The sequence below is a fragment of the Dermacentor variabilis genome, chromosome 4, assembly GCF_050947875.1.
Source record: "Dermacentor variabilis isolate Ectoservices chromosome 4, ASM5094787v1, whole genome shotgun sequence".
In the NCBI taxonomy this organism is placed as follows: Eukaryota; Metazoa; Arthropoda; class Arachnida; order Ixodida; family Ixodidae; genus Dermacentor; species Dermacentor variabilis.
In genome coordinates this window covers 59,182,517-59,194,172 of record NC_134571.1, presented here as the reverse complement: position 1 = coordinate 59,194,172, position 11,656 = coordinate 59,182,517, and the positions used below count along the sequence as shown (strand labels likewise).

At 49.8% G+C, this 11,656-nt stretch overlaps 1 protein-coding gene across 2 annotated transcripts in view; it reads right to left on the bottom strand.

Annotated features, from left to right (window-relative positions):
• The window catches only part of rdgC (retinal degeneration C), a 235,768-nt gene that overhangs the window by 8,964 nt on the left and 215,148 nt on the right, over nucleotides 1–11,656 (bottom strand). For both annotated transcript variants that reach the window (XM_075689206.1, XM_075689207.1), the window contains exons 12-14: nucleotides 7,466–7,572; nucleotides 4,877–5,043; nucleotides 3,130–3,214 (exon numbers count right to left, since the gene is read on the bottom strand). In XM_075689206.1, coding sequence (XP_075545321.1) covers nucleotides 3,130–3,214; nucleotides 4,877–5,043; nucleotides 7,466–7,572 — 359 coding nt within the window. The remainder of the gene's footprint in view (nucleotides 1–3,129; nucleotides 3,215–4,876; nucleotides 5,044–7,465; nucleotides 7,573–11,656) is intronic.

Here is an 11,656-nt window from a genome sequence, read left to right as displayed (position 1 = left end):
CCTACAAATGGCAACATAGAACATAACTTACAAATACTGAAACATCAAGACGATCACAAAATAAGGTCCCCTGTGATTGTCTTGATGCCTTCCTATTTGGCGTTCGTGTTCTCTGGCACCGTTTGAAAGTCATGATCGCTTGCTGGACTGCGATTTTGAAGCGATGCCTTCCGCTCAATTCTGTATGCCTGTTATGCCACTCTTATCCACTGTTCATGGCCAGCTAATCCCATTGATAACGCGCGGGAAGAGCGTTGCTCTGACCACTGGCGAAGCATGGAAAGGAATAGCGTTGGAAAAGGCATCGCTACAAAATCATGGCCCTGGACTGATTCCTGGCTTATCCCTCGATGGGTTGCGCCATATTACTTGAAACAAACAATCAACCAACTTGACTGCAGGCTCCTCTTACGCTAATTAGTCTCGCTGTCTTTTTGAAGTGGTTAGATTGTTTTTTTTATTTATTCATATTTAGTCAAAACGTGGGTATATGAATTTAGCATGGTTCAACCATGGCACAAGCACAGAAATGACACAGAACACAGAAACGCGAGCTGTGTCCATCTTCGCGCCATGCCTGTTCCGTGCTAAACTTGTATACTTGAGCAATGCATTGACTTTGCGAACTACAAATTAGCTTTATTCCAGGGCGCCACCATATTGCATATGCATTGTCAAAATCTATAAGCTATTTGGTTTTGCCACCCTACTGGCTTGGGCGAATAGGCTCGGTGGCAATTGTGGGTGGTTGTTTTCGGGTTGGTACAGTCTAGTTAGTATAATGTGACGTCGTCTACGCTGGAAAATCGATTTTTGATGCGAAAGCGTCAAATGGCTCATTGAGCGACAAAGCCTCACATCTCTTGGCTGTAGCAGCGAAGCGACACCTAAGCTCCCATTTCCATTGGTTGCAATGCCACGTCACAGGTGTGCCTCGACAGAGTTCCCATTGGTTGCAATGCCACGGCATGAGCGCACCTCGATGGAACAGAATGCGCAAAAGGGAACACCTTTTGTCTTGTTAGCATGCCAGGCATTGCATGACGGGAAAAGGCGACGTGTTGCTTTCGCACTTGTAAGCGTGTGTTATTTGCGCGTTCCTTGTCCGCACAAGTTCTTGTCTGCATTCTAACCATGCCTCGGTAAGGCCAAATCAAAACTCGCTCGCCTGCCCGTGAGGAGTTCACAACTCGAGGGACCGCTCAGGACATTAATTAATGCTTTGCTTTCACAACTCGAGAAGTGCTTGAGTGTCTTCAGATTCTTTTTTTTTTTTTTTTGCTGTTCAGCCTTGTTCGGTCCTTCCTATCCTATGCTACAAGTGTTGTGGATGTCCTTACAGAGAGCCGTCAAATATATTTTATGTGGTACTGATTCGATATTACTGCATTGCAGAACAACGAACCAGTGCTAAAGCATAGAGCTCATTTATAATGTGATTTTACAAATCTCTCTGATTATTGTTGAACCATGCTGTCAGCCTTATACAAGCGGCCCAACATAGTAAATTTTAAATGTGTGTAAACAATCTCGCTGGCGAACGCAAGTATGCTAGCGGTTGGCCCTAGTTGAATGTTTCAGGGTTGCATTGAGTAGGATGGGTATGTGAGCGCTCTAGCTTATGTTTCAGTTTCCGCGTCGAGCGATCTATGGTGGGAAGTTTTAGAGCGCAGCTTTTAAGCGCACGCTCTTGCGGCGAGCATCGGCGTCGGGTTTGTCGGCGGCCTAAAGCCCAGACCACACGTATGCTTGCGGATGCGTGCAATCTCGCGCCTATGTGTCTTCCGTCTGCCGCGCCTCGCGAGGAATGACCGTTTGCATCCACAAAGACGTGCGACAGCGCGCACTCACTGAGCTCACTCGTAAACGCATTGGCAGACGCTACTTTGTACTCTGTTAGTGACAGTGTTTCAAAATGCTTCGTATCTATAAACGTAAATATATTTATAGCTCTTAGATCGGCACAAAAAGAAAAGAAGAAGCACTTTCTTGCAAGATCTAAATCTGCTTCATTGAGAGTTGAATGTACCGCGCCGACGCGAGGCAGCCCAAGCGCAGGATAAAACCCAGACCACACATATACGCTTGCGGACGCGCGCAAGCTCGCGTCCGCGCGCTTACGCATGCGCAGACGGTACGGCACGGCTCGTACTCGCCGAAACGCGGCGTGATCTCGGGGGAACAGCTCCTGTATGTTATCGCGCGCTTGGGCTACCTTGGGCGTTGACGTCCTTGTTTGTTGGCTTCTCGTGATATGTCAATAACAACGCGCTAAGCGGCGTCTGCTAACGTGAGCCCAGTGAGCGCGCGCTGTCGCGCGTCCTTGTGGATGCAAGCCGCCATTCCTCGCGAGGCGTGGCAGGCGCTAGGCGCGTAGACGCGAGCTTTCGCGCGCCCGCAAGCGTAGGGTGCGGTGTGGGCATAAGAGCTGCGCTCAAATTTCACTTTAGGCAGTGTTGTAATCATCGGTGAATATTTTTTCCCCTGTTCACGGTGGCAATCATGCAGATGCAGTTGCTCTTCGTCGAGCAGAAGCCGATGCAGTCAAAATTTTTCAAAAACCACACGCCATGGCTGGTGATGCACGTGGCAGGTTTTCGCAGCAAAGAGCTTCCGCTTTCTGTAGGTATCACTGCAGCCGGACTGCAGAATGGTTTCTCGACATTCTTGTGTTAGCTGACATCACAAAACTATTTTACCAAAAGAACTAATTACACCGAAATCGTTCTGCGCAACACAACGGCAACATATTTAAGCAGCACCGCACCGGCTCGCACAAGCCAGAAAGGAGGAAAAGCTCGTGGCGCGCCGATTGCCATGCCTTTCCTCCTCGCCCGATGAAAAGTTGAATGCGTCTCTTTCCTTTGTGTTATAATATTTCAAACTGAAGCTGACAAAAGCAAACATATAGCCTGAGTCATATCAGAAGACGCTGCATTGCGGAGTATGCCTCCATGGTTTCACGATGCGCGAAAATTAATTTCATCATTACTCGAAAAGAGCACTCCTCCGGAACTAATCTTTTCGAGCCTGCCAAGAATTAGAAACCTGTCAAGTCGTTTGCGCGGTGAGTCCCAAACGTCCCAACATAGTCGTTCCTTCGTGCACATGATTTGTAGATTGACTTACCGGACCCATCCTTGTCCATAATCCTGAATATTGTTTCCAAGCTGTCTTTGTTTCTGTACAGCGACTCGAGGAAGGTCGGGCCATTCTGAAAATGAACAGAAAAGCTTTCAATGGAAGTCTTATCCTGCGATAAATACTGAAAGTTCAACGCTGACAGCGTCGTCGTTCAAATAAGAACACGGTTTCGCAGCCTATAAGCTACGAGCACTGGAAGCATTGTTTAGCCCAAGGTAGCTTTCAGAAGCTCTCTGGCAAAAACATGTAGCTTTATTGCGATAGCAGCTGTGAGGACGCTACAGGCGAATTTCCGCCGTCGCCGTGGTGTTCCGTACACAGTGCGATAACATTGCGGCCGCGCACCGTTTGCTGTAGGTGCGAGCGAAAGCTTGCGAGAGTGAGCCGATATGCATGGTGGCTTGATGCGCTCGCGAGGGAGGATGGCGGGGAGGGTGCGCGCCGTCTTCTCACGCGCGCAAAGGGGTAGCGGGGAGATGTGGGCGCACCAGGAAGCGGGGGGGGGGGGGGGGGGGGCACGACCTGATTACGAGGCACGCTGTAGTGGGGGACTCCGGAAATTTGGACCACCTGGGGTTCTAACGTGCACGTAAGTCTAAGTACATGGGTGTTTTCGCATTTCGCCCCCCATAGAAGGGGGGAGGGAGGGAGGGAGCAGGCTAGCGCGCATCTCCTACTCTAGCAGCGGCGGCTGAGCACGGCCGCGCGCTTCCTACCTGCGGATAATCTGCGCTGGGTTCGAAAAGCAGGCGGCTGCATATAGCTGGCGGCTTCGTGTGCTCTTTCTCTTTTCATCACGCCAGCGTACTGACAGTGAGTGCCCGCGAGCGTACACTACTTCGTATAGCGGTGTAATAATTTGCTATCGCGATCAATGCTTCGCCTGTCGGGCGAAACTATGACTTTTTTGACAATACCGCAAATGGTAAAAGTGTTGCGTCACTGTCCATGCGAGTCTCTCCAAGGGAGCCGTCGTCACCAAGGGAATGCCGAGTATATATGGAGAACGTTAAGCTTGTCTGAAGGTGAATTGATCTAAGACACGGCCATCTGTGCATAAACAATTCTTTATTGGAACTGGGCCTTCAAAACAAATCATGACTCTCTCGCAGTACAGCTTGCTTACATATAACACAGCTAGCATAAGCGCTCAGATATTACACTAGAAAAATAAAAGAAGAAGAAAAAAAGAAAGAAAAGGTAGATATTATTGAAACTGGCGCGCAGTGAGCGGTGAACCTTCTTGTCTCCCAAATATGGCGATCCGTGTGGTGCTAATAACATCTCGTGTAACTTTATACTTGAGTGCCTGTTTTGATACGTCAGTGACTGAGGTACTCGAGTAAACGACTGCGCTAAGTAGCTTCCACCGCAATGTACCTCTTCACATGACCCTGCAACCACAGTCATGCAACCAAACGAATGTTTTCACTTATAAGCAATGCTCAAGATTGGCCTTCGCTTGAACGCCATTGTGCACTGCTCAGCAACTGTTGCCACTTCGTGCCCCTGCAAGCACTATCACTAAACCACTGTTACAGACACAATATATTGTTCTTAGGGCGCGTCTTCTGTATGTTGTGGCTTTTCTATGAAGATGTTATTCTGAAGAACACCCCTCCCCCTCTCATATTCGTTATTCCGATAATGGCCACATCACTGCCGCCTTTTCCTTTAGCGTAATTGTAAAGACGCTCCGTGCACCACCAGAAGGACGATTGCATGTTCTGACCTGAGCGAGTTTGTTGGTGAGCGCGTACTCGTCGAAGGTGGACTCGTAAAGGACGCCCCCGGTGACCGGGTCGAACTGAGCGATCTTGGGGCACAGTATGCGCCACGTGACGTGCAGGCCGACCACGTTCTCCATCACCGTGCACCAGTCTGACAGGCTCACCTGACCTGCGAGACAACGACGGTTTAATAGGACTCGTGCAAGCGAGCATGGCTTGAAGGCACATCGATCGAGTGAGCTAAGTCGGCGGGAGGTCGTTTTGCACCGTTCGCGGAAGGGTCTGACCGAGGAAAGGAAGAAAGAAAGAAAGAAAGAAAGAAAGGAAATTATAGAAGGCGACTCAACTTCTAGTTGACATCGATGGAAGACGAAGTCTTGCTGAGCGAGTTGGGGGGGAGAATGAGGTGTATAGGCCATATAATTTATTGCGAGAGCCGCGCTACAGCGACAAAGTTTGATCGACGCCTACTAGAGGTTAAATCGCCTTCCAAAATTTTGTCATCTGCTATCATCATCCTAAGTTATAATCATCATTATGATTATGATCATCATGATCATCACCATCAGTTATAATCATCATTCTAATCTGCACACACTCAGAGACACATACCCAGTGGTCCCAGTGGTACTTCTATTTAAACTGCACTATTTTGGGGTCGGTTCACGAAAGAGGTTAGAAAAACACATACCGCATAGAAAAAAGTGAAAGTAACTCACAAGAAAAAAGAAAGACTTCGTCTTTAAAAGAGCACATCCCTTACACAGTTTGCAAAAGCTTTTTCTTATTGGCCGGCGTTCCCCGCGACCGCTGCTCATGATCGGCACGTCGACGCATGGCTAATCGCAAGCGGACCCAATTTAATGTAAGAAAAAAAAAAGATTTGTGACTACGTGACCTCATGTCTGAGCCATCTGCATGTCAGTCATTTGGAAAGGCGCTTCGGTGGAGCGATTGGCATACGCTACTTGCCAGGCTCCCTCCGCCGGCCAGCGAGCTCCACTCGTAATACTCTTCCTCCTCCCTTCTCAGCTGATATAGAAGACGCTACCTTTTTTTCTTTATTCCTTAGTCTTGTAACGCAGGGATCGCATCCCTCTTCGCCAGCCTGCAGTGGCCCTTTTCTTGGCTTCCCAATAAATCCTCGTTACAATGCGCCCGACTCTGTTTTGGTCGGGGCCGCGGCGATAACCTTTGTTTACATCTACAGGCAACGGGCACGGGCAGTTGCACAACCACGACACCCATAAGGGCCAGAGGAGATGGCAGCGGCCGGTCGCTCGCCTATCGACCACGTGGCGCAGCAGCTCGACGAGCGGCCGTTCTCCCGAGTGCGCCTCTCCGTGCTGTTGTGACTGAGAACACGCCGCCAACGGACGTCTGGCTGGCTCGGACACTTATTTATGTCGCGCTGGCGTGGAACAGCGTCCACCGAGTCGCGACGGCACGCGAACCTCACATTTAGGCGTTCGGCGACTGCTCCACTGGGAGCGTCGATCCTTATCTTGACCGTAGAATTTCGTACGACCTTACCTTCCAAAGCGGACCAGCGCTACAACTTTACCTGTCTCGACCACGAAAGCGTATACCTCTCGCTTCCTTTTGTTAGTCCTATTGTTCTCTTGAACATGGTAAGGCGAAGCGTTCTTTGTTAACCCTCCCGGAGACTTTGCTGATCGTGGCTGCTGCTGCTGACGCTGCTGTGTAACGGAATAGTTGACAAAACAGGAGAGCATGCATATAACGTATCTACTTATGTATAGTCATCTGTACTACCCAACGTATTTGCTTATATATAGTCATCTGTACTAGTTCTACAGATGTGCCGGTGAGCGGCTCTGTTGTCTGCGGCATTGCGCAACGAAGCAAGGAGGCGGAATGAACGTTTATTGTAAGAAACAGCGAGAAAGTGTCCTTTCTTCGCCCTAGGTGGGCGGCTCTCTTAGTCCAGAAAGCCGTTGACTAATGCTGCAGCCCGGGCCCGGTCCACCAGACTTCGCTGATCTTCCAGGCTCTGTGCCTTTAACATTGCCTCCCAACAGATGGTAAATTAATCCTCGCTGAAACAAAGATACGCCTTCAAGTGTATAATTCCTTTATCAAAGCACAGGTTTCTGTGCGGTTCTTCCCAGGGTTCGGCACGAATGCTTGGCCGGTTTTTTGCAAATGAAAAGGTCCGATCTCAGAGAGGCATTCTTCGTCACTTCGACCTCAACACAGTCCTCTAGGTGGACACTTGCATAATATTGATAATTGAAAGCAAGGATTGCGACATACATAAGCAAATTTTAAACTTCTCTTTCTTTATTCAAGCTTCACTTTACACAACCTTCTAGAACGCTCAAGTTCAGTACGCGGTCTTTGGTCAAATATTTCATTAGTAGCAGTGAAAAGAGCAGAACGGCTGCAACCAAATAAGTTCATCAAAGGAAAATGTCGTTTATCCTAGCTATTTTGCCGATACGAAATATTAGTAAAGCAAATACTTCTTCAAAACTCATTGCGCCGCGCTCCGCTTTCTTTTACCTCGCGGGAAAGTTTTCGTGACTTGAGCACGGGGTTTCAATTCGTGTCAAAGAAAGAGGAGTCACCTTTTCCTTCTGGATCGTACTTGTGGAACTCTGCCCGCAGAGGCGTCTGGCAGGCATAGATGTGCTGCTTGAGCTCCCTGAGTGCGCTGTGCTCGATGTAGCCGCTCCTGCAAACGCATCACGTGACATCACGTCACAAAGTAGTTTTGCTCTTGTCACAAAGCGTGGAGGAATTGACTAGGAGGGAGCGTCACGTGACAATCTTGAAGCCTATAGTAAAAAATAAATATGGTGGAAAGGCTTACGGGGAAATAGGCCCTCGCTTCGTGATTGGCAAGCGGTAATTTCTAGTCGCCGATCGTGCGGAGAGTATACGTGAGAGAGCGAGCAGAGCGGGAAGCGGGTGGCGAGGGCCCATTGTAGCGAGGGGGTCATTACGAGCTACCACTAACAAAACAATGCATTCAAATGTGCGGTATTCACATAGGGCCTATTTCGCAATAGTCAACGCACAGATGGGCGCCCAAGAAAAGGAAGGGCGGCGCCACTGGAGGTTGCCTCGCCGAGGCTAGCTGCCTGATCTCATGCCTTCATGCTAGTTTTTTTTTCTTCTTCCATGTTACAAAGCAAGGCGTGGATGCATGCGTGTACAAGTGGAGAAGAAATGTGAGCAAGCCATGTTCACCAGACGCAAGTGCTGCAACTTGTGATCTGGGGATAATCAGGGGCCATTTTCTGAAACTTTCGGCGATTCTGAAACTTTCGGCGATACGCGTACCATCGCTTTGGCCATGCCTTCGCCATTGGCGCGCGCTGATTGGCTGTTTTAGCACAATCGGATCAGCTGATCGGCTGGTTGAGCACTACGTCACTTGATTTTTTTCAACCAGCCAATCAGCGCGCTCCTAACGGCGATAGTGTCGCCGAAGTGGATCGTTTCAGAATACGTCCCCAGGAAGCAGATTGTACTCACGCACAACCTCGGGAGGGAGAGTGATTGTGAAGAGGAAGAGGCGCTATTTTCTGCAACCCTTTAGGGAGCATCACTCAGCGCCTTGGGGAAGGGAGGAGGGGGTATAAAGAAGAAAGAAGAGGGTGACGGTCGAGGCGTTCACAGAGCCCTTGGCTGTCAGCAGTAGCCAGGCCGCGCATTCACGAGTTACATGATGCTGACTTTCGTGATCCTACATACGTACCCCCTCGGGATGGCTCTCGATCAAAAATGTAGGGACGATAGCTGACCGGCAGTGTCAGCACGTTTTGACGAGCGGCCGATCCCTCTAAACGCAATACCTTGAGATTGTGTTTCTCAGTTTCTCAGTAAGGGCTCTTATATAAAAACAACGGACGCAAAATTCACAAACGCCCATATATTGAGCACTGCTTACAATATATCCCGTACAGGGCGTGGCCACACCCTGTACAGATTATCTTGGAAGCAGAATCCGGATTCTGCGGTACAGTGCTAGATTTTTGGATACACTCGAACCAATTTCTAAAACCACCACTGTGTCTAAAACTCAGACAACTCAAGATACCTGAGAACTTAAAAACAGTACACGTAAACCTGGATGTTCGTTAGCCGACCGAGCGTAGAATTAGAATTCCATACGAGTATACAGCCGTCGGACTGGGAGCTGAAAAAGAAGACCACGCAGTGCACACGGACAACGCTCGACTTGCACTTCGTGCTTCTTTAATTGTCTCTCTTTCCAGTCTGCTGGCCGTACTTCTATAGAATCAGGCACTGACTATTCCAGCTTCAAATTGCTTTGAAGGGGCCCTGAACCACTTTTTACGGAAGCCGATAATTGCATTTGAAGTTAAATGAGACTGCTGGAGAAATAATTTGCCACAAGACGTACTTCTGTGCGTTCTGCATAAGCAGAGTTATTAGCAATCAAACATCGCGTTTCGCGGTGCTTCCGCTCCTTCTTCAATGACTTGCACTGCATGCAAAGGCTACGGCGGAATGTCGTGCGCCCACAACGTTCCGCCTGCTGAACATCACCGTGGTGCGCAGTTCAAATTTGATTTTGGATGTTGACGTATATAGACGCCACTATTTCCGATGTTGGCGCCTACGACGCGCCAAACGCGGTTGTCCTTAAGCCCAGACCACACGTACGCTTGCGACGCGCGCAAGCTCGCGTTCACGCACCAACGCATGCGCAGTCGGTGCGGCATGCCTCTACGCGTCGAAACGCGGCGTCACCTCGGGGAACAGCTCCTTTCTGTTATCGCGCGCTTGGGGTTGCCTCGCGTCGGCGCGCCTGGCTACGCAGCTACGGCGCGGAACGTTCAACTCTCAATGAAGCAGATTTATATCATGCAAGAAAGTGGTTCCTCTTTCCTTTTTGCGCTGATCTAACAGCTATAAAAATAGAACAATTACGTTTATAAATATCGAAGCATTTTGAAACACTGCCGATAACAAAGTACAAAGCGGCGTCTGTGAGTGAGCCCAGTGAGCGCGCGCTGTCGCGCGTCTTTGTGGGCATAGAGTTTCCTGTTTTGTAGGAAACTCTATGTTTGTGGGTGCAAACCGCCATAACTCGCGAGGCGCGGCAAGCGCTAGGCGCGCGGACGTGAGCTTGGGCGCGTCCGCGAGCGTACGTGTGGTCTCGGGTTTAGGGAGCCGCAGTGCGCTCAGCGTCGCAGCACCCCGGGGCGGCCGCGGTATCTATGCTACATAGCATGGCGCAGCTGCATGCAACTGCACTGCGTACGTCAGCGTTTGCTTTGTGCACGGCTGGGCTTGTGTTCCCGCTCGCGCTCATATGCTCCAGTCTGGCCGTGGTGCGGACCGGCTTTGTCCTGCACCAGCTTGACTGACGGATAGTAGCCACATAAAACTTGCGCATGTTGAAGCGCTATCAATATATAGCTGAACACTAAACGAAATCTACCAAGGCGTCTAACCAGGAGCGGCCAGGTGGGAGCGAGCGCTGGCAAGCGTGCCTGTGGTCGGATTAAGTTCGCGTGGTTCGGGGCTAGTTGGGTGTTCTAAACAAGTCGAAATTAGCGAGACCCAATGACTACGACACCAACAATTCCTACGCGGGCAACCGCGGCCCAGCGTGAGCGGACGATAATCAACTTCTTCCGGAAGTACGTAATTCTTATCGAAATTCGAAAGAATATTTTCGCTCACTTCAACCTGTTCATTAAACTGCGTCAATACATACACACAGCGACAGTATATGAAGACGCGCACTGATCCAAACACCCTTCTTGACTGAGGACGTTATAGTTTCGTCTCACTCTCTCTTCTTGATTGGCGTCAGCTATTGGCCAATAGCAGCCGCGTATGGGAATATGCTATAGTACAAAATAAAGCGTCTAGAGAAGAGTGAGCAGCAGGCATCTGTTGAACAGAGAGCGTTTGAGAGTAAGGTGACTTCGCGCTCCGCTTGCGGGCTCCACGCGCCGCGCACGACTGCAAAATTTGGCTGAGATGCTCACAGCAGCGTATGCTATCCGCGGAGTGTGTCTTTTCACCAAGCCCGAGGGGTGGTCCAGTGCCCCTTCAGAGGGTAAAAAGCGCAGCTGCGTTTTCGGAAGTCGACCGGCTTGTGCGAGCGTTATAGTGGCGTCCGGTGGGCGTGCATGCTCCGTACACCCCGTCCCGCTCGCTTGCCACTTTGTATCTCGCCTCTATCCCTCCACCAAAGCCAGACAACACGCTGTTTTTCTGTTCCAATGAGGCTTGTACGTCTCCCTTCCTTTCTCGAGAGCTCAAGTGAGAACCGTATTCTATTCTTTAATAAACAGACGGGTACTTGAGTAATTCCGGTTTTACCCTCTGCAATTGCCCGTTGACTTAAGCGTATAACTCGAAGAGTGCGAGTTGCATTATGTAGGATGGAAATATTAAGGACCCTCCAGCTTCGCACTAATATTGCTGCGTGGTTAAAACGCTGTTCGATAAATTTTACACGGAAACGCACAAGGAAGCTAGCTACATACATGAGCTCTATGCACGGTGCGTATTTCTTGTGTTGAGGGCGTAAATAACGTATACATGTAGTTGAATAAAAATCACCACCCAAGCGCTCCGTACAGATGGTTAACCAGCGAAGCTGAAACATGCGGCCCCGGAGTTTATCACTGGGTTAATCCCAACGGTTCATTAAACGACGGCTTGGTAGACTGCCGGATGCTCGCTACACAGTTGCTGCTTGCGTTCGCCTGCACGAGCCTGTCCTTGTGCCCGGGCTGCAGCATCGGTACGGCGTTGACGAGCTCGTT